Genomic DNA, 26,423 nt, shown 5'->3' on the forward strand with positions numbered 1-26,423 from the left:
AGAAAGTCAATAAAGATGAAAATTCTTAAGTGCAATTTGTTGTCCACAAGAATACCTACTAATAATCTTTCCAAGCAACAACACTAGCTTCAGAAATTCACCACTTCACAGGTATAAAACAACAATCACAATATAATGCAATAGAAAATAAGAGTATGAATTAACAAATTTTAAATTAGGTACTTATTACAGTTCTAGAAGCTGTCAAAATTTGTAATGATTGTCAAACACTGTACTCTTGTGAAAGGCATAAAAGATATGAAGACAGCGTGAGTGCCTGTTCATTTTATATCATGTATCCTGCTGATATCCACAGTGTGGAGAGGGTAGCTCTAAGGAGATATGCAAAAGCTCTGTAATTCAAAACCGACTTAAATTACAGCAAAATCCCATACAAAATTAAGTTTACTACAGCAGTGAGCCTTATGATGAACAGATTGGGCCAGATTCCAAAAGAACTGCTTTCAGTGCAAGTCTGCCCTGATTCCAAAAAACTTGCTCTCCATGTAAGCGACTTACTTCGGTGTAAGACCCATCTATAAACAGGCTTACACCAGAGGGTAGATTCCAAAAGACCTGGCATCAGTGTAAGTAGTCACTTACACAGAGAACAGGTATTGGAATCAGTTGTATTAAGTTATCTAGTTTGCAACTGTCAGCATATCTGGTTATCCACAGCCCATTTACCACTTTTACATTAGAAAAGAATATTCTAAAAAGCAGCCCCAATACACACCGCAGTGGAACACTTCTGGCGGCCAATGCTTGAACAGAAGAATCTGATTAGAGAATGGAAAACCCGATTCCCACAGGCATACCCTCCAAGTTCAAACTTTACTTGCACATACACTGAACATTTAGAAAAAAAAATGAAACATTTTTGCAGAGGACAAGTCCCTCTGCACCTCCCATGTATAGGACTTCTCCCTCCACACCCCCTTTACTTATACTAACTCCAATGTCATGCAAACATTAAAGAAAACCGAAAATAAGAAGTTATGTACCTACCATGTTAGTTGTCTTCTTCTCGCCTTCTTTCTTGCTGGATGGGTTCGGAGCCGATCCTCGGCTCCGACTCGGCCAATACTAAAGCTCGAGAGCTAATTCCACCGGCTCGAGGCTCCCCTATATCCCACAATGCTAGGCGGTAACTACTCAGATCTTGTTTGATAGCTATACCAAGCAATCCTAGTCTCCATAGAATGGAGTAGGGAAACCCACCTCAAAAACAATCTGCTTAAAAGTATGGCAGACCTTAGTAAGGATAAAAGAGGTGGAAGAATGTGTGGGAATGACAACTTCCAGACGAAGAACACAAACTGAATTCCTGTCGGTCTGTCCAGGCTTGGGGGAAGGAGGGTGGGACGAAGAAAGAAGGCGAGAAGAAGACAACTAACATGGAACGTTATGGTAGGTACATAACTTCTTAATGTTAAGTTGTCTATCTCGCCTTCATTCTTGCTGGATGGGACCGCGTCCCTAGCACCTTATTCCGGGTGGCCTATCGGAACAGACTCTTGAGAACAGTGGAACCAAAACTGGCACGGCTTCTGGAAACCATGTCCAATTTGTAATGTGAAATGAATGTATGAGGAGAAGCCCAGGTGGCTGCTGCACAAATGGAATCTATTGGCAGCCTATCCTGAAAAGCTACGGATGTAGCTACTGCCCTAGTTGAATGAGCTCTAGGTCTTGAGGGTAGTTTTTGATGTCTGATCTCACAGATGAAGGTAATTGTAGAGGTGAGCCATCTAGAGAGGGATACTTTAGTAACTGGAAGGCCCAATTTCCCTTCCGCATATGACAGAAACAATTGATTAGATTTCCTGAATTGTTTAGTGCTGTCTAAGTAATATCTAAGTTGGCGATGAACATCCAAAAAATGCAGCTTTTGTTCCGACCTGTTTGAATAGTTAGAGAAAAAGACGGGGAGATCAATAATTTGGTTTAGGTTTATTTGAGAGGAAACTTTAGGCAAAAAGGATGGATTAGTATGGAGGGATACCCTGTCTTTGTGAAACACTAAGTAAGGAGGACGACTGCACAGAGCATGGAGTTCAGATACCCTTCTCACTGAAGTTATAGCTACCAGAAAAAGTGTCTTCCAAGAAAGCAACTTCAGAGAACATGAAGCCGCCGGTTCGAAGGGGGGAAGGATTAAAGATGCCAGAACCAAGTTCAAATCCCAATGAGGCGGGGGATCTTTGATTGGAGGTTTGAGAAGAAATAAGCCCCTTAAAAAGGCTTTACAGAGTTTGTGAGCCATGATGCTAGACTCTGAAACACCAACATGAAAATTTGATATGGCAGCCAATTGAACTCGAATGGTAGATGCAGAAGATCCTAAATGAAGGAGTTCTGCTAGAAAGTCTAGAATAGACTGGATAGGTGCAGTAAAGGGATCTATGTTTTTTGATGTTGCCCAAAAAGAAAAGCGTTTCCATTTGCTACTATAAATCTTCCGGGTAGAAGATTTATGAGAGGCTATCAAGATATCTCGGACCGAGTGAGATACTGAGGGAAGCCTGGCTAAGGTTGGAATTGGAGAAACCACGCTGTGAGGTTTAGAGAAGGCAGAGATTGGTGCAGCTGACCCGATTGGTGGGTTATCAGATCTGGTACTGGGTCCAGATGCCAAGGCCGCTCCAAAAGGTAACGATGAAGAAAGGGAAACCATATCTGTCGAGGCCAGTAAGGGGCAATGAGGATCATTGTCACTCTCAAGGCGATGGCTTTCTGAATTAGTTGAGATATCAGTGGAAAGGGGGGAAAGGCATATAGAAGTCCCCGGGGCCAATCGTGGACTAGAGCGTCTCTGGTGGGATGGCCTGGTAACGGGAAGAGAGTGAAGAAGTCGTGACACTTGCTGTTTTGGGGAGTAGCAAAAAGATCGCAGCAAGGCTGGCCCCCCATCTTAGGAATACTTCTTCAAGAACCGATTTCTTTAGAGACCACTCGTGGGGCATGAGAATTGCTCTGCTCAATTTGTCTGCAATAACGTTGGATTTCTCGGGAATGTGCATTGCTATCAGAAAACGCTGAGAAGAGATCGCCCATTGCCAAAGTCTGAGTGCCTCTCGACATAAAGGGTATGATCTGGTTCCGCCTTGTTTGTTGATGTACCACACTACGGACATGTTGTCCGTTTGAATTGCAATAGTCCCACTGGGAAGAGAGTCGCGAAGGGCTTGCAGCGCTAAAAGCACTGCTCTCATCTCTATGACGTTTATGTGCAAGTGGCACTCGAAAGGTTGCCACGTGCCCTGGACTGTCCTGCCCTGATAATGCCCCCCCCACCCGATCAGGGAGGCGTCTGTTGTCAACGTGGCGACTGGGGGGGGGGGAGTGAAGGGTCTTCCTTGGAGAAGTTGAGGTGATGTGATCCACCAAGACAGTTGATTCTTGCATGATTGAGTTATCAATATTGTATGGGACATCGGGAGCGGTTGAAAGGACCATTGAGTAAACAGCATCCATTGGAGGATCCTCATGTGAAAGCGAGCTAAGGGGAGAAGGAGAATAGCTGCTTCCATGAGTCCTAGTGCCTTCAAAACTAATCTGGCTTTGACTTTGTTGCATTGTAAGAGAAGGGAAACTTGGTTCCGAATGTCTGACACACTCTGCTCTGTGAGTCTGGCTGAAAGATTGAGTGTGTCTAAGGTGGCGCCTATAAAGGTAATAGATTGACAAGGCGACAAGGCAGATTTTTCGAAATTTATCGAAATGCCTAGAGCTTGGCAAGATTGGATGGTGAAGTCCCTGGATAGAAGAAGCTGATGTCTGGTGGTGGTAGTAAGGAGCCAGTCGTCCAAATATGGAAACACCTGGAATCCTTGACGTCTCAAGTGAGCCGCGACCACTGCCATGCATTTGGTGAACACACGGGGGCTGTAGTGAGACCAAAGGGCAGGGCCCTGAACTGGTAGTGACTGGCTCCCAGCCTGAAGCGGAGATATCTCCTGGAGCGTCTGTTCATTTTGATGTGGTAGTACGCGTCCTGAAGATCTATCGGGCACATCCAATTGTCCTGACCCAAGAAGGGTAGAATGGACTGTAGCGTGACCATCCGGAATTTTGTTTTCCTGACATACTTGTTTAAGTAGCTGAGATCCAGTATGGGTCTCCAGTCCCCAGTTTTCTTTGGTACGAAAAAGAATTTGGAGTAGATTCCGGATCCTTGCTGGTCTGCCGGGACTGATTGGATAGCTCTTTTTGATAGCAGCTTTGAAATTTCTAATGCTGCTTGTTCCCTTAGACCGGGTGGAACATCTGGAAGGGATCTTTTGGGTTGGGTTGGGATGTGAATAAAGGGAATTTTGTAACCCTCGGATATGATCGACTGTACCCATTTGTCTTGAGTAAGGGAAAGCCAGGCTTTTGGGTACAGGGATAACCTTCCCCCGACTGCCTCCGAAGGTGGACAGCTGGGCAGCCCCTCAGGGATGCTGAAAGGGTTTGTCAGAGAACATTTCTCTGCTACCCTGGTTTTATGGACCTCCTCTGCCTCTAGGCGGCGTCTATTATTATTCCCCCTCTGCCTCTAGAGGGAATTGGCCTGTCGTCAGATGAGACTCCCTGGGATTGTTTATGGAACCACATCTTTCCTCCCCTTTGACCTTTGGGATAGGGTCTAGAAGGGGTAGAAAAACGGACTCCTACAGCAGAGAGAGTCTTACCTTCTACCTCGCACCTGGTCAATGTATCCTTCACCTGTGGACCAAACAAGGATGATCCATCAAAGGGAGAATTGGTGAAGGACGCCTTGAAAGGGTCCGCAAAGTTGCATAGCTGCATCCAGGCGTGGCGTGAAGGCAACACCTGTGCCTGCGGCTCTACTCGCCCCATCTGCTGCATATGAGACCAGCCGCACGGAGGAGTTAACGATGGAATTCAGGGTTGCGAACTGGGAGTTCATTGTGTCTTTGAACCCCTCAGCTGTAGGATCCTTTATCAGTTCACCCATATCCTTGAGTAAATCTCTCTGGAGACGAGTGAAATGGCATAAGTAGTTCAGCGACCGCATTGAAAAGGTCGCTGATGAGAACATCCGCTTGCTGTACCTGTCCATGGTCCTAGATTCCTTATTAGGAGGATGGACAGGAACCGAAGGATCAGCTAACTCCTTCTTAGTGGCCGCAGCCACCACCATGGCATCAACAGGGACACCTTTGGATAAAAAATCTTTATCTCTGGGGGCAGTAATAAATTTAGATGGTCTCCTCAGGGTGGGTTCCACTGAGTCAGGAGCCGTCCAAGCCTTCCTTGCCACCACTTCCATAAGGGGGTCAAAGGGAGGGGACACCCAGGAGGTAGAAGGGCGAGAGCCAAACGTCTCAAGATACACTGACTCATCCTCCGAAGGGTTAAGGGCTGGCCAGTTCCCCCTCTGTTTCAGGATCTCAAGGATGTCAGCAAAGGAGACATCCTCAGAGGGGGATCGAGGGAACCTTCGATTCCTCTAAGTCAGTGTCAGAGGTGATAGACTCAGGGGAGTCAATGTGCTTCCTCTTGCACTGCCTCTTCCTTGGGGGATCTCCTGCAGGGTCAGGAGAGGCCTCGGAAGAGGAGGAAATTCCCAATGGGCAAACTTGAGGAGTTGGCTCTCTGCGGTCTAAGACAAGGGGGTGAGTAGAAATCACCGCAGGCACTGTAGACGGAGGGGCTGAAGGAGCTGACTGTGGGGCAGAACCTGGTTCTAGCACGCTCCGCATGACCTCAAAGGCACCCCTGTCAGGCAAGGCCAGAGGCCCCCGCTCCGAAGAGACAAGGACCTCCCCCGGCACAGACAGGGTGGCTCCGAAGCCGATGTCGGAGCCGAACTCACCAACGCCGAAGCCCCGAGAGGGAGAGCGGGGTCGGACAAGGGTCCGATGCCACTCGCCCCCTCGGAGCCGACGAGGGAAGCCCGGCGCCGAGATCCCTCCAAGGAGGAGATCGGAGCAGACGACGGAGCCGAAATGGAAGGTATCAGATCCAACACACCGACAGTCATGGCTCCGACAAGCCCTGGCTCGAACTCAAAGGAGTCGGAGGAGGAATGTATTGGGGAACGGAAATAGCCACTGACTGGTGAGTCGGCTATGCAGCATTTGGGCCAGTGCCTTGGACTTGAGAAGTCTACTCACTACCCTTTGCAAATCATGGTCAGATAACCTGGAAGACTGTGAGGAATGAGTTTTATGGCTTCATTCCGAAAGAAGAGGGGATCCTGGCGCCGAATGCACGGAGCCGATAGAGGGGGATCTGGACCTCTTCCTAGACTGTGGCTCCGATAAAAGTATCGGAGCTGACGGAGTTTTATCAGCCTCGGCTCCAGCCGGAGCCGAGGTAACAGTATGAGGCTTAGAAACATCGGCTCCAGCCGGAGCCGATGTCGAAGCCGACTTAGTCTTTCCAGCAGTCGACTCTGGAACAGGAGCCGACTGTTTGGAAGTTTTGGAAGGCTTCCCCGACACAGACTGAGTCGGGGGGCCTTCAGGCTTTAATAAGCCCCGCAAGATCAGTTTATTCTTGCGTTCCTGCAGGACTCTAGGGCTAAACCCATGACAAACAGCACAAGAGTCCTGCAGGTGCAAAGGCCCCAGGCAATACACAAGAAGTGTGACCGTCTGTCAGAGACATTTTCTGACAGCACGAGTCACACTTCTTGAAGCCTGAGACCTTGTCTTTTGACAATGTAAAAAGGAGTGCCTGACACAACACAAACACACTACAGACACACCCTTTACAGAAAAAATTATTAAATTAAATTATTAAGGCTAAAGCAAGCCACAAACACACACACACACAAGCCCTTAACAGAAAAGAACTAGTTTAGTCACTAATGGACTGGGGGAAGGGTAGGGGCCGAAGGCCTACAAGATAAGGGAAGAAAGGGAAAAAAGACTCGACAAACAGGGGTCGATATATCTAAATATTTAATTAAACTAAAAAGTTATGGTATCACAACAAAAAAGGGGGTTTAAGAAGTACCTAATAAGGTAAAAGTCTAACTCACCTGCCTGAGTCGGTAGAAAAGCACCTCGTCAGCTATAGCGGCAAACGAGATCTAAGTAGTTACCGCCTAGCATTGTGGGATATAGGGGAGCCTCGAGCCGGTGGAATTAGCTCTCGAGCTTTATTATAGGCCGAGTCGGAGCCGAGGATCGGCTCCAAACCCATCCAGCAAGAATGAAGGCGAGACTGACAACTTAACATCATCCTTTAAGTATGAAACACCACTTGTACTACCATAATCTTAGAGCAAACCTGAAATATAGCAAACACATTCTCACACTTGTGGGAAATTGCCTCTGATATTTTCTTTCTTGGGAACCAACATTCAAACAAATGTAAATTAGCTGGGACAGAAAGGCAAGCTCCCAACCCTGACTTATTTCCTGTTGCTACAACAGAGTTTTTACCCAATGAAATGCATGCAAAGTGATGTTTAATGTTTTTATATTACCAATTATTCTCCTATGTGAAACAATGTCAATAACTAAAAATAAGTTCCTCAAGTGCTGTTTCTCTCTCTTTCCAAACAATGTCACAAAATTCAAAAGGCAAGAGCTGTCCTTAACAAATCAACCTTGTTCCACATCATAGAGATTAGGTCCCCTATCATTCTAAATAAGCTCAATTATGTCACAGTCTATGATTTTACAGAGTACATGTCAGGCTGATAGGTCTAAATTTAACTGAGAATAGATAAATGCCCTATTAGTTTAACTTTCTGTCCCTTCTAGCAACTAAAGAGACGCCTGACAGAGGACTTGGTGGGAAAGCCCCGGCATATAATCTTTGTCAAGATACTTAATTGAACAGCTCATAATAAACCTGCGTGATGCAAGTTTATGCCGCTGAGCATAAAGAAACTGTCAGCAAAAAGCACATCTGGCAATGATCCTTCTATTACAGGAGCGCTTGTTCTTTTTTTCCCTGCTGTGCTGGAATGACCTCAACAGTAATTTCATTTTGTGTACAAATCCAGTCTTTTGATTTTCAAACAGAATGTGGAACCCATAACAACTTTATACACTACTTGAATATAACATTACAGTTGACCAGCATTTGTTTTAAAAAAAGAAGTTATGTACTCACCATAACGTTCAATCGGAGTACTTCATTTTTCTGCAACCTGTGGGTATACGGATCCGTATCGGATCCGAGCCAGCAACTTTTTTTCTAGCATCTGCTCCAAGCTCCGAGCTCCTCCCCTTACCCATAATGCCCTACCATCTCCTATCTTCCCTCAGATCGAGTTTGCTGCAACTAAAAACATAAGCAACTCAACCCAGTAAACCAATCATGAAAAGATAGGACAAGGTTGCAGAAAAATGAAGTATAACTACTCAGATGGAATGTTATGGTGAGTACATAACTTCTTTATCTGAAGTAGTTGACTTCATTTTATCTGCAACCTGTGGGACAGAGTCCCCAGCTACTCCGATCCTGGGAGGCCCTTATAGAAGGATATTCCTGAGCACCGCAGAGCCAAAGGATGCTCTACCCCTCGAAATCAGATCTAATTTGTAATGGGAAATGAAGGTATATGAACTGGCCCAGGTCGCTGCTGCACAAATATCACCCAAAGACACCCTAGACCAAAAGCCAGCAGAAGTCGCCATGAACCTGGTAGAGTGAGCCTTAACAATACCAGGAGGAGATGAACGGTTAGTACAGAGGGAGACCCCATCCTTACAGAAGACCAAATAAGGATGCACGGCAGACAGAGCTTGAAGCTCAGAAACCCTCCAAGCAGATGTAATGGCGACTAGGAAAGCAGTCTTCCAGGACAAAAATTTCAAGTCCACCAAAGCTGCAGGTTCGAAGGAGGAGCCACCAATGCCTGTAAAACAAAAGTAAGGTCCCAAGGAGGCACTGAATCCTTGACAGGTGACCGTAACAGAAAAGTACCTTTAAGAAAAGCCTTAGACAGCCTAGAGGAGGCTAAGGCCATGTTGTCTTCACCAATGTGAAAACTGGAAATGGCTGCCAATTGTACTTTCACTGTGCAGGAACTAGCTCCTTGCTGAAAGATACCAGACAGGAAGTCCAACACCGCTGGAACAAAGGCTGTAAGGGATCTATTTTTCTCTGTGAGGCCCAAATGGAAAAGCGCTTCCATTTACTGCAATAAAGTTTCCTAGTGGAGTCTTTAAGACAAGCCAACAGAATGGATTTTACCAGGGATGAAAGACCAGGAGTCCTGGCAATTAACGGAACTGGAGCAACCAGGCTGTCGGCTTGAGAATGCCCAGATCGGGCGGACGTGCTCCCGACAGATGGGAGATTAGATCCGGGCAAAGATCCAGAACCCACAGGGGGAGCTAAGAGATGAGACCAAAGGAATGGGAACCAAACTTGACGAGTCCAGAATGGGACAATGAGGATCACTTTGCACCGTAGTCGGCAATCTTTCTGAAGAAACTTCGGAATGAATGGCAATGGTGGATAAGAATACAGAAGCCCGGGGGGCCAAGCAGGTGAGGGAATCAGAGCGAAGAACTCACTGCACTTCGCAATGGAAGGAGATGCGAAGAGATCACAGCAAAGCTGACCCCATGCAAGGAAGATCTCCTCCACTACTGACTGTTTCAGAGACCACTCGTATGGCATCAGAATGGCCCGACTCAATCTGTCTGCTAAAATGTTGGAGAACCCCGAAATGTACATTGCTATCGGAAACCAACAAGTGGAAATCGCCCATTCCCACACTGTCATGGCCTTGTGACATAGGGGGTAGGATCTGGTTCCCCCCTGCTTGTTGATATACCAGACAACCGACATGCTGTCTGACTGAATTGCAATCAATCCGAGAGGGAGGACTGTGTGAAAGGCTTCCAACGCTAAAAGCACTGCCCTCATCTCTAGAACATTTATGTGCAACTTGGTCTCTCTGACTGGGACCACATGCCTTGGACTGTCCTTCCCAAACAGTGCCCCCCCCACCCGAGTTGGGAGGCGTCCGTGGTCACTGTGGCTTGGACTGGAGAGGATGCGAAGGGGCGTCCTTTTGATATCTCCGGTGAACTTAACCACTAAAGAGATGTCCTGCAGACATGACTGATCTTGATCAGAAATTCCATGGGCAGGTCTAGCCAAGACCACTAAACAGCCAGAGTCCACTGAAAAACCCACATGTGAAGGCGCGCACAAAGGAGAATCGATATGGCGACAGCCATGGAGCCCAGAGCCCGGAGAACCTCGCTCGCCTTTGGAAACTTGGAGTTCACTATCTGAGCTATGTGGCACCAGAGGTGTAGGATCCTGTCTAGAGTTAAGAATACCTTCATCTGCAAAGTGTCTAGCCATGCCCCAATGAAGTCTAGAACTTGTACTGGTTGCAAATGTGAACATTGACTGTAATTCCCAGTAGATCTGCTAACCGAATGAAATAATCTCGGGCCAGACACAAATGATGCTTGTTGGGCGCAGCAAAGAGCCAGTCGTCCAGGTATGGAAACACCTGAATATCCTGAAGCCTCAGGTGAACCGCCACAACTGCCATTACATTGGTGAACACCCTGGGGCTGTGGTGAGACCAAAGGGTAGGGCTCTGAACTGAAAATGACTGGCTCCCAGCCGGAAATGCAGAAACCTCATGCAGCTTCTGTGTATTTTGATGTAGTAGTAAGCATCCTGGATGTCTAACGAACACATCCAATCATACTCTCAGAGAGAAGGTAGAATGGACTGTAAGGTGACCATCCGGAATTTCTGCTTGGCTACAGACAGGTTTAATGCTGACAGGTCTAGAATGGGCCTGAGGTCCCCCGTCTTTTTTGCACCAAAAACAACCTTGAGTAGACGCCTAATCCGGACTGACTGTGGGGGACCTGTTAGATGGCTCGTTCGAGAAGCAGCTTTGCAACCTCTAGAGATGCAGCCTCCCTGTGAGCGGGTGGAACATCAGGGAGGTGTTTTGTAGTATTTGGAGGGGCAACAAATGGGATAGAGTAACCTCTGGATATAATCTGTAAAACCCAGTGATCTGTCGTAATGGACTCCCATGCCGCTGGGTGTAAGGACAATCATCCCCCGACTGCCTCCAGAGTAGGATAGTCGGGCAACTCCTCAGGGCTGCTGACAGAGTCCATCAGAAAAGGGTTCCCTAGACCCAAAATTCCTGGGACCCCCTCTACCTCTGGGTCGGCATCGATCCTGTCCCTCCTCTGCCTCTGGGGGAATAGTTGTCCTGAGAATCCCAGGAAAACTGAGATTTTCGGAACCACATCATCTTATGCCCTCTTTGATTCCTAGAGAAGGTCCACGGAGGGTTAGAGAAGCGGATTCCAATGGCAGACAAAGTCTTACCATCCTTTTCGCTCTGGACAAGTGTGTCACATACTGTCTTCCCAAAAAGGGAAGAACCGTCTTAGGTAGCATTGATAAACGATGCCTTGAAAGGGTCCGCGAACTGACACAACCCGAGCCAGGCATGATGCCTCATGGCTATGCCTGTCCCAGCTGCCCTAGCTGCTCCTTCCGTGGCATGGGAAAGGAGTCACATTGACGTGTTTGAGACTGACTTCAGTGTAGACATTTTCGCCGAGAACAACTGTCTGCCCTGCGGCGATAAAGACTCTGGGGGAGACTCAGCGAATTCTGAAGCAAGGGCTCACTGAAGTCGAATCACATGTGCCAAATAATTCAGCGCACGGATAGAAAAGGTCGCTGAGGAGAAGACGCGCTTCCCAAACCTATCCACTGACCTGGACTCCTTCTATGGAGGGTGGACTGAGGAACTCTCCTGTGCTAGTTCCTTTTTTGTGGCCGCTGCAACCAACATAGCATCAACTGGGGCTCCTTTCGACCAAGGTTGTCTGTCGGAAGGGGGAGATAAAACCTTGTCAGGGCATTTGGGGATGGGATCTACGGCGTCAGGCTCCTTCCATGCCATCGTGGTGATGAGGTCCACAAAGGGGTCAGCTGATGGGGACACCCAGGAAGTAGATGGCCCCGTGCCAAAGGCCTCCAGGAACACTGACTCATCTCCAGAAGGTTTTGGGTCTGACCAACCTCCCCTCTGGCAGAGGATCTCCATAATTTCTCCAAAGGAGACATCTTCGGGAGGTGACCTGGTGGGCCCTTCTCCTTCATCTAAGTGAGTGTCCGTAGTGAGGGACTCGGGGGAGTCCAAGTGCCTCCTTTTGCACTTGCGCTTACAATGTCCCTCTTCAGTGGGACTTTCAGAAGGGGATTCGTGAGCCGCAGGGGGTTCCTCAGGGAAATTAACCTGGGGATGCCCTGACAAGGGCTGTCCCTGAGACAGGATGAAGGGAGTCATCGCCAAATCCAGGGGAGCCTGGGTGGTACCCAACGGGATGGGCTGGGGTCTCAATCCCTGGGAGAGAACTCTCTCCATCACTTCGAAGGCTAAGGGAGAAGACCTCCCCGGATCCGAAGTGGGGACCGGAGCCGAAGCCAGGGTAGCCTGTCAGAAGGAATGGATCGGATCTGAAAAGGTTGGAGCCAAAGAATCCATTCCCCCAGGTCTGACTCCCTGTCCACGGCTCCGAGAGCCACTCGGATCTGAACAAGTCTGATCCGAGGAACTCAGGGTAACAGCTGGAGTTGAGGTTGGAGGAACTGTCAGCGCCGAGCTACCAGCTTCAAAAAACCTCGGATCCAAGAGCCCTGAAGCACGGATCGGGGAAGGAGTGATGGGGTGGAAAAGTGGCTTGGAGGTCCCCCCTCCCGAGGGAAAGGGGCCTGGCAAGACTCCCATCTGAATTTGAGTCTGAATAAATCTCCGCATCATCCTGTCCATGTCCGATAGGCTCCGAGTCGACCTCGAAGAGGCCACCGACTCGGATCTGGCTGGTCTGCGCAATGGGAAGGAAGGCCTCAGGTCCGAATATTCCAACAGCTCTGGTGAGAAATGAGGAGACCGAAGCTGTGGAGAAAAAGGCCTCATGGTCTTAGAAGGGGGACTGAGAAAGAGCTCCCTGTCTGGGAATCTCTTACGATGTCTGTCCTTCTTCTCCCTTTCCTCTCTGTGCCTTTCTTTATCTTTTTCTTTCTCTTTTTCTTTGTCATCCACGCTGACTGAAGATTTGTCTTTAGAAGACCCATCACCAGAAGAAGTGGGAGGTTGAGTCCCTGTCTGGGTGGGAGGTGGAACACTAGAGACCGATGTCAAGGCAGATTCCAACATGGCAGCAGGGAAAAGGCCTTTGGCAACTAGCTTGGCCTTCCAATCCTTAAGGGCCCTCGGGTTAAAACCAGAACAGATAGCACACAGAGTGGACAAATGTGCCACTCCCAAGCAAATTACACACAGAGTGTGACCATCATCATTTTTTGAAGACAGGCTTCAGCTGATCAGGCATAGTCCTACGCTCAAAGGTACAAACACTACCTATCCGAAAAACCACACACAAACACAGGTAGGGGAAGGGCAGGCCTAACTACTACTCTCTGCAAAACTTTTTTTTTTTTTTTTTAAACACCGATGACCAAGCGAGACACTAAACAAGAGGAGGAAGGGAAAAAATTCACTCAAGCACACCTAAATACCAGAAAAAATACCACTTACTATCCCTGAGCTCACAGCAAAGGAGATCACAATGCACACTACTGGCGCGGCAAACGAGATCACATGGATGTGATAGCTCATCAATCCAAAAAGAGACGCATGTAGTCTCAGACTTGGTTATAAATATTTCATCTTTTGTGTTAAATAGTGAACAGCTTAGTGTTCTTAATAAAGGTTTATCTTTTATTCCTGCAAGGAGGGCCGACCCAGCAGAAATTAAGACTTGAGACTACTTGGCAGAAGTCTTTCCCTAAAGTGTTTGTTTCCTACAGATACTACTGCAGGTAATAAAGGACATAATATATACAGAAAACCTAGTACCTTTGTTCCAGCTTTACTAACAGGTATTCAACAATTCATAGATGTATGTGAAATTGCTTTTAGAGAATTAAACAACTCAACTGATACTAGTATGTCATTTTATAACTTGACAGTAGATGAACATAGAGCCCTGCAAGAATTAAAAAAATATACATTCACTAGTTATTAAGCAGGCAGATAAAGGAGGCGGTAAAGTGTTAATGGACAAGGATTTATATGTCACACAAATGGAGAAACTTTTACTTGACACGCATACATATCAATGCATTTCCAAGCCTACTGTTAACGCTATTATATATAAAGATTCTTTTTTAATTTTTGATTTACTAATCACGAATTTAATAGATTATTCACTTTTTAAGTATTTTAATGTGTATAAACCTCTTGTTCCCAGGGTATATGGCTTACCAAAAATACACAAACATTTGTTATCTCCACCCATGCATCCTATTGTTTCAGGCACTGGGTGGTGTACTGAACCTCTCTCTATTTATGCAGAGGGATGTATACATGGTTTGTTGGCAAGCTGCCATACAATATTGAAGGATACAAAGATGTTTTTACAAAGGCTTTATGATAGAATGAAAAGTGTTGATGTTAATGAAAATTTTGTCCTTGTTACATTAGATATTGAATACTTACTCACTAGTACACCTAACACCTGGGGTGTTGACAGCGTTAGAGATTTTCTTTCTGTGAATAAGTGTTTCACCAACACTAAGATACAGTTGATTTGTAGTCTCTTAGAGATTATTCTAGAGAACAACATTGTTATGTTCCAGGAGCAATTCTTTTTGCAGAAAGTTGGTGTGGCCATGGGCACTGCATGTGCAAATAGCTACGCCAACTTGGCTTTGGTCAGCTGGGAAGAGCAAAATGTGTTGTCAAATAATAATCCATTCTTTGGACAAATACTTTGGTACGTCCGCTTTGTGGATGATGTGTTCATGCTGTGGAGAGGCTCTGGTATTGATTTGGCACAGTTTTTGGAATATTTGCATTCAACTACTGATTTTTTAATCTTCACTTACCATAGTTCCATCACTGACATCAGTTTCCTTGATGTGCAGGTTAGTAAATCTGTTTTAAATAGTCTTTGCAGTAATATTTATTTTAAACCCACTAGAAAAAATACTCTTTTGTACAAATCTAGTATGCACGCTAGACATGTTCCTAGGAACGTGCTCAAGGGTCAGGTTTTTAGAACACTGCGACTGCATAGCAGAGATAAAGATGCAGTAGTTGCCCTATATAATTTAAAAACAGAATTTTTACATAGGGGATACTCGCTTGCAAACATTGAACAGACTATCTCTAATGCCTGGAAGCCGAGAAGCACTAGATGTAAACCTTATTTTAATGCTGGTGATGCTGTTGACAATACTAGATATACTAACAGAACTAGTAATGATTTTAGAGTGGTGTTTCAGTTTTCCAGTAACATCAATCAATACTTAGATGTAGTCAAAAAGCATTGGTATTTGCTACAAGAAGTGCCTGGATTGGTAGACAAGATCAGACATTCTCCTGCTTTTAGTTTTAGAAATAATAAATCCCTTAAACAACATCTATGTCATGGTGAATTATCTAGAACTATTATTAGATCCAATCTGCATGGTACTTTTCCATGCAGGAATTGTAGTGCTTGTCAATTTATATATAGTAAAAATAAATATGTACACCCTACTAGGAAATTTTCTTTGTACACTAATCAATACACTGCTTGCAGATCTACAGATGTGGTCTATTATTGTTTTTGTGTACAATGTCCTGCTTTTTATGTAGGAAAACCAAATAGAATGCTTAAAGATCGTATTTTAGACCACCTAAGAGATATTAGTAATAATAAACCATCAATTGCTCTAGCCAATCATGTTATGTCCAATGGCCGTTCTCATTCCTTTAAGTTCTTTGTTCTACAATATATTCATAGAAACCCCAGAGGTGGTGACATTGAGAATATCGCAGAGGGACATGAACAGAAGTGTATTTTGAAACTTAATGCTGAAAAGTATCCTGGTTTGAATGCTACTACTTCCTTGGTCCCTTTTTTAAAGGCTAGACATCTCAAGCATTAAGATTAGCTAAGTTCTTTCAAAATTAGTCTATGTATTTAACTAGCTTTTAGTTTCCAAGTATTCTATTTAACTTTTTCCTGCCTAGTATTCTTCCATGTTTTATAATGATTTTATAAGTTTAAGTGCTTTCTCATGTACAGCATTTGATTCCTTCTTGTACAATGTTTTTAAGCAATGTTTTTAAGCAATGCTTTTTTTTAGTTTGAGCATGAGGTTTAATTGTTTTTCACTGCTACTTAATCATGGTGTGATTTTTATTGATTAATTGGCATTTTAGAATCTCTATTTAAACCTGTGCATTTTTTACTGTGGTGTCTGATGAAGCAACTTCAGTTGTGAAAGTGCTTACCACTTTGTACTTTGCTGTGATTAAACGTTTTGCTGTGTGTTACCTTGGTGCATTTTTGACTTTTTACCTTTCATTGAGATCTGGGGGAAGATAGGACATAGTGGGGCATTATGGATAAGGGGAGGAGCTTGGAGCAGATGCTAGAAAAAAAGTTGCTGGCTTGGATCTGATACGGATCCGTATACCCACAGGCTGCAGATAAAATGAAGTTAACTACTTCAGATCATAATATTAGGCCTATTGTCTACTTATTTATTTTATTTGACATTTGTTGACCGGGAAAGTCCGACTGAGGCCTGGGGAGAAAAGCTCCACATTACCACATATTTTTAAAATATAGTACATGAAATACAGTATATATATATATATATATATATATATATATATATATACATATACATATACATACATACATATATATATATATATATATATATATATATACACACATACATATATATATATATATATATATATATAATACATTTCTCAGTTAAACATAATTAGAGCGTATTCTTGAGTATAACAGAGAAAGAGGCAAACGGTAACAAGAAAATGGCTATTTAAAGTATACAGAATTATAACAAGTAAAGGTTTGAATAAAGCTTAGCCACTAAGCTATTCAGTGAAGTGTAATCCAAAGTCTTTTTTTTCATATTTGCAAATTTAAGATTTCACAATAATCTTCTCTAATCTGTTCCATGTATTGGTAATCTGAAAAAAATTAATCTGATCGCAACAATATTGAACTGCATATATCTTACATATTTTTGAACTCTATTTCATGCAGTTACAAGCAGAGTGATCAATGAAAATTGTTGCGAAACATTCAGCTTTTCAATCTAATAGTAATTACAATTAGTACTGACCTGTTGCTCTGTATGCTGTTTTAATTTTTGTTCTTCCAATCGAAGCTGTTGTTCTAAGTATTCTTCAAAACTCTGCTTTCCTTCAGCAATGGCAGATTTAATAGGCCTTATATGACAAAATGAACATTAACAAATTACTGTTCACTGTTACTTTTCATTACACATTATAAGTAACTCACAACCAGCTAACACACTGATGTAGGTTGTGAGGCACTGTGGAGTCAGTCTTTTATGATGCTACAAGATAAGTTTTCAAAACAAATGTCAAGGGGACAGCCTTACCAACAAAACTAATTGCAAAAACAACATTTTTATATCAAACACTAGAAAATTATGATATTGTACATGGCAAAGATATTACTTTCATCTCTGTGGGTTTGCTACTTACATTTGCCATGGAAAGTGTGACAATATACTTTAAGCTATTTCATCCTTTGCACACTGCAATGTATATCTTTTTACAGCTAATCAATGCCATCTGTTACTTATATCCACCATTTTGTATATTACAGTGTCGGACCAAGCCTGAAAATAGCTCACCTGGATTAGTGTTCTACCCCCTTAAAACCATGTAAAAGAAAATAAAAAATGAAATAAATCATACAAATTCCCTTCCAGACACACCAGGGGTCACCAGAATTCCATAGCATTGCAAATACACATATCACAGGTGTTTTTAGAACAACCACTGTTCCTCAGTACGTCTTTGCCCCATCTATTGACAGGCTTTTAACAGTAGGCACTCTGAAGCAGTATACACACTGACACATTCTTACTGACATTTGATAGTTCCACAAAATCAGTCCACATAACAGGTGCAGATAGATACTTATTCCTGATGGAAGAAAACTTCTCATACAAATGTGTTTTCAGTATCAGTACTAACATTACACCTACATACTGCACAACAAACTCAAAACCATCCTATAGCGCTAAAAAGTCACTTCAAAAACCACAGAGACCTTGCAGGTGTGGCACTGTTAAGGTCTGCACCACAGCCAACCAAAGCAATACAACACCACCCATTCCATACCACATATGGCTTCTTTCACCATCACTACCACAGACAACAGTCATCAGAATGGTTTGGTCAGGCACTACAGGCTACAATGGTAGCCCACTTGCCATGGTAATGTATTTTTATAGGTGACTCCACAGTGTGGGACACTGATGCACCACTCACAAGGCTAAGCGCAGAAGATAACAACAGTATTTCAAATGCTAGAGTGTTTCATATCACTAGGACACTCAAATCATGTCAAGTATGAGTATGATATGGTCACTGTTCATGTGGTTTTGAATGATATGGTCACTGTTCAGGTGGTTCTGAATGACTAACAATGCACCTCCTTAGACTGTATGAAGAGGGACATATTGGAATATGTCTCTAAGAGGATTCACTTTATAATCCTGAAATACTGAATCTCAGAATTTCGAGATCATAAAGCCAAAATCTCTAAATACCAAAATCCCAAAAGCCTGAATTTTAAAATCGCAAATCCTACACTAACCATACACCACACACATACACAAACACACACCTTCCCTCCCACACAAACACACAAACCTACACTACATACAAGCGAGGGGGGGCAAGCCCCCTGCACTCCCCACACCCCCCTACTTAAATATACTAACTCCAGGGTCACACTACACAGACAAACAGATGAAAACACCACCACACACCTACATTCCCCTTGCACACACACATCACAGTCACACCGCACACTGACACACACTAAAGCCCCTAACCAACACATAAATACTTACCTGAACTTCCACCTATCCATTCAAACACCGCAACACCAAAAGCGTTGCTTCAACATCTCCAAAAGTCGGGATTTTGAAATTCACGCTTCTGGGGTTTCAGTATTTAGAGATTTTGGCTTTATGATCTCGAGATTCTGAAATTTGAGATTTCAGAATTTCGAGATTATAAAGTGCTCCCCTCTAAGAATATAAGAAAACAAATCTTGAGTAGTGTCCTACTGTCACGAAGAACACTATCACAATAAAAACAAAAGACAACTGACTTTAATAACTGGCTTAAATATTTGTGCCATTTTGAAGGGTCCAATGAGTACCCGCCTGGAGTAAGATGCAAGACAGTCCTGCCTGTTTCACCAGGAATAGTCTGCACCTACCTTCCCAGGACTTTTGCATAATGGCGAAGACATTCTCTACCCCCATAGTGCCCTTTGTAGGCAATGTCAGCCTACTCAGGCTACCAGTTATATAAATTCAAATTTGAATCTGGCAAATATCAATCTAGTGCTGCTTAGCAAATACAAAACACAATACACCCTCACTTGAAGCCTCTCTGACTCTAGAAATTATGGATATCTGTGTTGTCACTGAAACATTGTTCCAGGGCAGTGATTGCACTCCCTACTTAAAGGGTTTATTGCCTACCACTAGTTTAGGCTTGCAAGTATAGACAGCAGTAAAGCTATTAGCAGAAAGTCCATCTTTATCCAAAATGCCATCACCTCTGGGTTAATCAAGAGAGGACAATGACCTTGAACTCCTATGTATCTTAGTGACTTTAAACAAGACCTCACATCACATTCTAATCAAGCAGTGAATTCTGTTGATGACACTTGCAAATCAAGAAGTATATCTTAATAAACAAGAGATCCTCTTCACTGACGCACACACAATAATTCCACAGATTTCCAATTACCCTCTATTAACTGGCCCACCTACACACCAACAAACAAATGTGCACGTTTCCTTGACTTTATCAGTGCAAACCCGATCAAACAATGCCCTCTCTCACTATAGGCAACAACATACTTAATCTTGTCCTCATCAGCACAGTCTCTGTCTGCTCATTGTCAAACAGTGATTGGTCAAATCAGTTCAATATTTTGAAACATTCAGCATACAAACCCAGTACAAGACACAGTCCAAACCAACCATCTTTAACGGTTTCTTCAAGGCTAACTTTTTTGTTCTTTCTGCTGATTCGAGATGGTTTTACAGTCACCCACCTCTCAATGACCCAATAGCAAGTGCTTCAGCATGTACCTAAAGTTAATACTCCCATCTCAACTCTTGCATAGAAGCTTATGTCCCTGTTTGCCACAAATCCATCAAATTTAGATATAAACCTTCTGGCAAAAATAAACTGTAAAACTTTACAACAAAAGAAAAACCTCTTCGCCCTGAAGAAAAAAAAAAAACAAAAAAAAAAAAACAACCTCAAAAGAGTTAACAGAAGAACTGAAGAATATGATTAAATCCCCCAAAGCTAAATACAAAATTAATAATCATTAACATCTGCAAAGGATAACCACAAAGTATTTTTTAATTATGTGAACAACTTCAAAAATAATACCGAGTATTACACCAAGCTTACTTCTAATGGCATCACTTACTAAAACCCTGAGGATATAGATAACATCCTCGCAGATAAATTCAGCTATAATCGCACCCATCACCTCCAAATTTCCCAGTCCAAATACCCTGTCCATACCCTCTTGAAATCACCTCTGAATAAATATTAAAAGCACTCTCTGGCAACAAAATAAAGCTGTATAGGTCAAAACATACCATACAGTTTCCTGTTCAGTACAAAACAACTCTTATCAGACTTTCTCCTTAACTCATTACAGTGTAGCGATACCTCCAGGTACTTCTGTATTAACATCATAATTACTGTTCTAGGTGTCAAAACATTGCTTATTCATATCTGCACTGATAATTCCAAAATCATGCTACATACCAGGTATTAGAAAACTTCATCTTAAAGCTAAGATGGCAAACAACTGTATTGATCTTTGACCTCTGTCTAGTGTAGCTAAACAGACAAGGAATATCATTTGCATATTATCTATATAGCAGTAATTTTTATATATCGCTAAATATCTCAGCAATCAAGTGACACAGAAAGAACTGTTTAACCTTGTATAAAGCTCACAGCTGTAAAAAAAAGCTATTGAAATATGCACACTGCTTGAATAGTTATCAAGATATTTTATGCTGTTTATGCAACATTATAAAACATAATAGTGGCTTATAAAATCCAGTTTACAACTAGAATCAAATGAATATACCAAATGTCAAGACTATTTTGTGCTGAACAGTTTGACATTTACACTTTTCTAATAACACTTATGGTTATAGAGATATAAATGTTTGTTTAAACATTAAGATAATAACTTCATTTTATAAAGACTTAGACCATACTCATTGGAAGTTAGTGCGGAAACTTAAATTTGTTTATTTTATTTATTTGCCTTTGTTGACTGGGCAAAGTCCGCCTGGGTAAAACCCATTTTCAGTGAAGGCCAGGGGAGAAAAGCTCCACGTTTAACTTTCACATGATACACATTTACAATTGCAGGGTTAAAAAAACATACATGAGCTTATTTACCTAATTTTTAAATATTCCTTAGCTGAACATAGCATTTTAACTCAAAAATAAGAGAAAATTAACATAAAATGGCTAATTCTTGAATAGCAAAAAAAAAAAATATATATATATATATATATATATATATATATATATATAAAACAGCTAATCTATTTATAGCATGATGGCTGCAGAGAAAAGATCAAACTGGGGTGTTTCTGAGGCTAGTAATAATTTATAGACAGACAAGTAATAATGTAGCTTAAAAACTGATTATAAGAGATAAGAAAGGAGATATGAGCAGGAAGATAAATGGACAGATGAGGAATTGTAGTTAGTAGTGAGGTATGACAAAAGAAGGAAGAGTAAGAGTATAGAATATTAGTGTAGTATGAGGAGGAGTGATAACATAAAAAAGATTGGGAAGCACAAAGGCTGTAAAACTTGAAGAAAAGTTATCTGAGTAAAGCTAGCCAGGTGAGCAAGCAGAACAGAGACATCTTTGGCACAGGTGCCGTTTAAGTAAAGAAAAAAAAATTACTTTTAGCATGAAATTATTTAAGTTTTCCATCTGTTTTAACTGTGTGAGGATTTCATTATAGAATTATAACACCTAATGGGAATAGACAGAGTGTCCACCAGTGTTAAATGTTTTACTGATGCACAGTAAGAGTGTGTTACTAGAGCAAGGATCTCTAGTGGGTTAATAACTCAATAGAATATTTTGTAACGCTGGGCATTTGCCTGGACAGTACAGTAGGTTGTGGGCAATGACTAGTAGTGAGCATGTCAGCTGGTTTGGGAGTTCAAGCCTGTTTAATTGTTTTAATACGTTCATAAGAGATTACTAGCCTTGCAAGTGTTATATTGTATGACGTTTATTTATGAAACCATTAAACAGAAGGGGGTCAAGTATTGAGCCTCGGGGAACACCAACACAGATTGGTTGAAATGTTTTGTTGCCATTTACTTGCCTGCTGACGACTCCATATATAACTGTCAAACCAGGAGAGCGGTGGGGGGGGGGGGGGGTAAGTGAGACCTAGTCTTGAAAATTCTGAAAGAAGATTTTGGTGTAACACTATGTCAAATGCTTTGTAAAGGTCAAGGAATAGTAAAGAAACAAGGCTGTTCTCATTTCTGTATTGGTTTATTATGTTGGTGAAGTTGAGGAGGGCAGTAGTAGTATTTTAGTTGGGACGGAAATCATGTAGGGTGTCAGACAGGAGGTTGTGTTTGACTATATGGTTCATAAGCTGAGAAAATACATTTCTAAAGGATTTTTGAGAGGAGTGACAGGATAGCAGTAGGTCTATACTTCGTTAACTCTACTGAACTACCTCCTTTGTGAAGGGTATAATAATAGATTTTTTCCAGATGGATGGGACAAAGTTTTTAGTTACTGACCTGTTAATTAGAATGGAGGCAGGGAAGGTTAGTGTTTCTGCAACTATTTTGAAGAACTCCATGGGAAAGTTACCAGTAGCTGAGGTTGCGGTTTTTAATTTGGCTAGTTTTTTTTTTTTTTTTTATGGTTGATGTTGAGACAGGCTGAAAATTAAAAGACAGCTTGTTGCTTTCGAGAATAGATGAAAGTTAGACAGATGAAATGAGGTGGTCATTGATTAATGATAGTTCAACACTCATTTTATTCAGTCATTTCTGAGTGGCAACGGACTCTGTTGTTTAATGTGGAATGACAGGGTGTAGTGGTATGGCCAGGGTGTAATAGTTTATTTAGAGAGGACCAAAAAAGTTTGGGGGTGTTTTGATATACTTGTTGGAAATTACTGAAGTATGACTTCTTGTCTGATTTAACAAGGATCTTGGTACAATTTTTGAGATATATGAAATGTTGGTAGGCATGTAGTTTTTTTATTATTATACCATTCTTTCCATGCTTTACTTCTTTGCAGCATGCGCTGTTTGGTCTCTTTTGTAAGCCATAGTGCTGTGCTCGTTTTTATTGTTCTTGTTTTAACTAGGGCTAAATCATTTAGTATTTGTAGGAAGGTGTAACTGAAGTGAATAACTGTTTCATCTAGGGGCACTATTCTTAATACATTCCAGTTGTAGTGGGGAAGGACTATAACAAATGAGTCTTTGTCAGATTTAGTTGAATTGCACACTTGTTTATAGATTTGTTTGGGTGAACCATGTTGTGGTCTGATTACAAAAGCTGGGAAGTGGTTATTTACAGTATCTGGTAAGCAACCACAGAATTTTACATTATGGGGTTTGTTTGTCAATATTTTGTCCAGAGTGTACTGCCTATTGGTACTTTTGTTGATTCTGGTGGTGGAGCTTATTAGTTGGGTGAAGCCAACATAAGTGAATAGAGTCCTTAGGGTTGCCAATCTATATTTAGGTCACCAATGTCCTGGTGGTTGGTTAGTATGAACGGACACCATGTCCCTGTGAAAAACTAAAAAAGGAGGGATGGCCATAAGGGCCCAAAGCTCAAAAACCCTCTGAGCACAACAGAAGGCAGTAAGACAGTCTTCCAGGTACAATGTTGCAGAGAAAGTGAACCTCTGTAGGCTGAAAAGGAGTTTGTGTTAACTTTTCTAAAGCAAAATTAAAGTCCCAAGGAGGAGGACTAGGCTTCCTTGGGGGCATAAGCTGCAGGATGCCTTTAAGAAACTGTCTGACTTCAAAGCGAGAAGCCAAAGGAGGATTCAAGGGAAGATCGACAGAAATAGCTGACAAATGGGCCTTTACAGAAGAATAGGCCAAGCCAGACTGGAGCAACTCACACAAATAGGAGAGAACCAGAGGGACCCCCACAGAAAAAAGGAGCCTGGTTATGAACACATAGCACCAGACAAAAAAAAATCTCTTCCCTTTGGACAAATAAGATTTTTTTGGTTGCAGGTTTTATTGCCTCCTGTAAAACCCTGAGTGCATGTTCAGAAAAGAGGTGCTTACAAGAGATTAAAACCCTATCACCCATAGCGTCAGTTGAAGAGTGAACAAGTGAGGAAATAGATTAAAACCTTTTCACCCATAGCATCAGTTGAAGAGTGGAAAACTGAGGATGGATGAGTGATCCCCTGGCCTGTCTGATGAGGTCCAATCAGTGAGGAAACTTGTGATAATTATCCCCTGGCTAGAAGCATTAAGAGGGGAAACAAGTGCTGTCCTGGATAAAAGGGAGTCACTAGCAAGATTTTTGGGGAATCAAGCTGAATCTTCAGCAGGACTCCTGAAGTAGAGGAAGGGGAGGAAAGGAATAGATGAACATCCCCTTGCAAGGAAAAGAAAGGGCGTGCATCTTCCATGTTAGATGGCATAGCAATCTGGAATGGAAAGGAGGGAGCTGCCTGTTCAGAGGGGAGGTAAAAAGATCTACCTGAGGAATACTCCACCAATAGACTATGTTCAGAAATGCGTCTCTGTGAAGCATCCTTTTGTGAGCCTGTGTTTTGGACCTGTTCGAAGAGTCTACCACTTGATTGCACTCTGAAGGAATATACACTGACTGATGAGTTAACTGATACTTGAGAGCCAGATCCCAGGCATAAACAAGAAGAATTAGCTCATTACAGTCGAGTGACACCTTCAGGTGTTTCTGCAGTTACCTCCTACTGACCCCTATACGCATCAAATACTGCTTATTCATATTTGTATTAATAATTCCAAAACCATGCTACATACACTTTATTATAAGAGTTCTTTTTAAAGCTTACACAGTGGCAAACACAACTATATTGATATTTGAAATTTCTAGTGCAGATAAAAAATATATAATTTGTTGTTTCTGTACTATTTCTTTAAATTGTCATAAATTTCATATTTAACAATAAGAAGGATAAACCAGTGCCAATACACTACAGGGCTTAACCAAAGCTTGTCGGAACAAATCCTCTTAAAATGGCACTGTGGAGGTGTGCAGGAATAATCCAATCACTTAGATACCAAAGGGTAAAACAGAAAAACTTTATTCAAGATTAAGAGCAAAGAACACACAAATCTGTTATGGCTCCATTAAGGTGATTAATTGGTTAATAGGCAAGCACCAAAATGAGATAAAGTATAAATACTACAGGATATTGGATGTATCATTATCTGAAGATGTCCTAAGAGCAGGACAAAAACGTGGTGAATCAGTTAATGCATTCATGGTGTAATATAGCTTTTTAAAATGAGAACATTGTTTTTTTTTATTTCAATTTAACTTTTTAATGTTTAGAGGTAAATGGGGTGCACTATACAGTATTTAAATATGTGTGTGGTTCCTCTGAGATTTGCAAGTAGTAGTTTTAAACGTATAAAAAGTGTGTGTGTGTGCGTATGTAATTTAATCTATAGCTGTTGTGGTTGTTTCAAGATTATTTGGATGCATTATTTTTTAAAGGATAAAATGTGTGTTATATAAGTTTTTTATTTCTGGTGGGGGCAATTTTCCTTGATGAATGCAGTGTGACTGATACATTTCTATTCTTATTGTGGCGGTTTCAGTGTACTTTGCATTAAAATATGGAAATGTTTCAGAACAGTTTGCACTTTACTGTGTGGAAATGTGTGCAATTTCTTTTTTCAATGCTGTTTTCAAGAAGTTAAGATGTACTACTTGGGGTATTTTATAGTGCGTGTTTATTGATAACTTGCAAGAACTACTTCTAAAAGCGAAAATGTGTGTGTGTATGTATAACTTTTTATTTTTTGAGGGGACATGTTCATAGGTAAACATAGTAAACTTATTTTACTAGGTACATGTTGTTGCGGCTATTTCAAGCTAGTTTGGTTTTTATAGGTGGAAAAAAGATGTTATGTTCTTACCATAAAGTTCCATGTGAATTGTTCATCTCGCCTTAGTTCTTACACATGGGTTCGGAGCCGATCCTCGGCTCCGAATCGGCCACATCACCAGCTCAGCATCTTTGAGAAAGCTCGAGGCACAGTTCTATCCCAAGATCCTCCTGTG

At 42.2% G+C, this 26,423-nt stretch overlaps 1 protein-coding gene across 1 annotated transcript in view; it reads right to left on the bottom strand.

Moving 5' to 3' along the window:
• CENPJ (centromere protein J) overlaps window positions 1-26,423 on the bottom strand; it is a 921,807-nt gene that overhangs the window by 888,229 nt on the left and 7,155 nt on the right. Inside the window, exon 2 of the mRNA XM_044072847.1 lies at window positions 17,140-17,245. Within this exon, the coding sequence (XP_043928782.1) occupies window positions 17,140-17,245 (106 nt within the window). The remainder of the gene's footprint in view (window positions 1-17,139; window positions 17,246-26,423) is intronic.

The sequence above is a fragment of the Protopterus annectens genome, chromosome 5.part1 (genome assembly GCF_019279795.1).
Source record: "Protopterus annectens isolate FY-2018-M chromosome 5.part1, PAN1.0, whole genome shotgun sequence".
Classification (NCBI taxonomy): Eukaryota; Metazoa; Chordata; order Ceratodontiformes; family Protopteridae; genus Protopterus; species Protopterus annectens.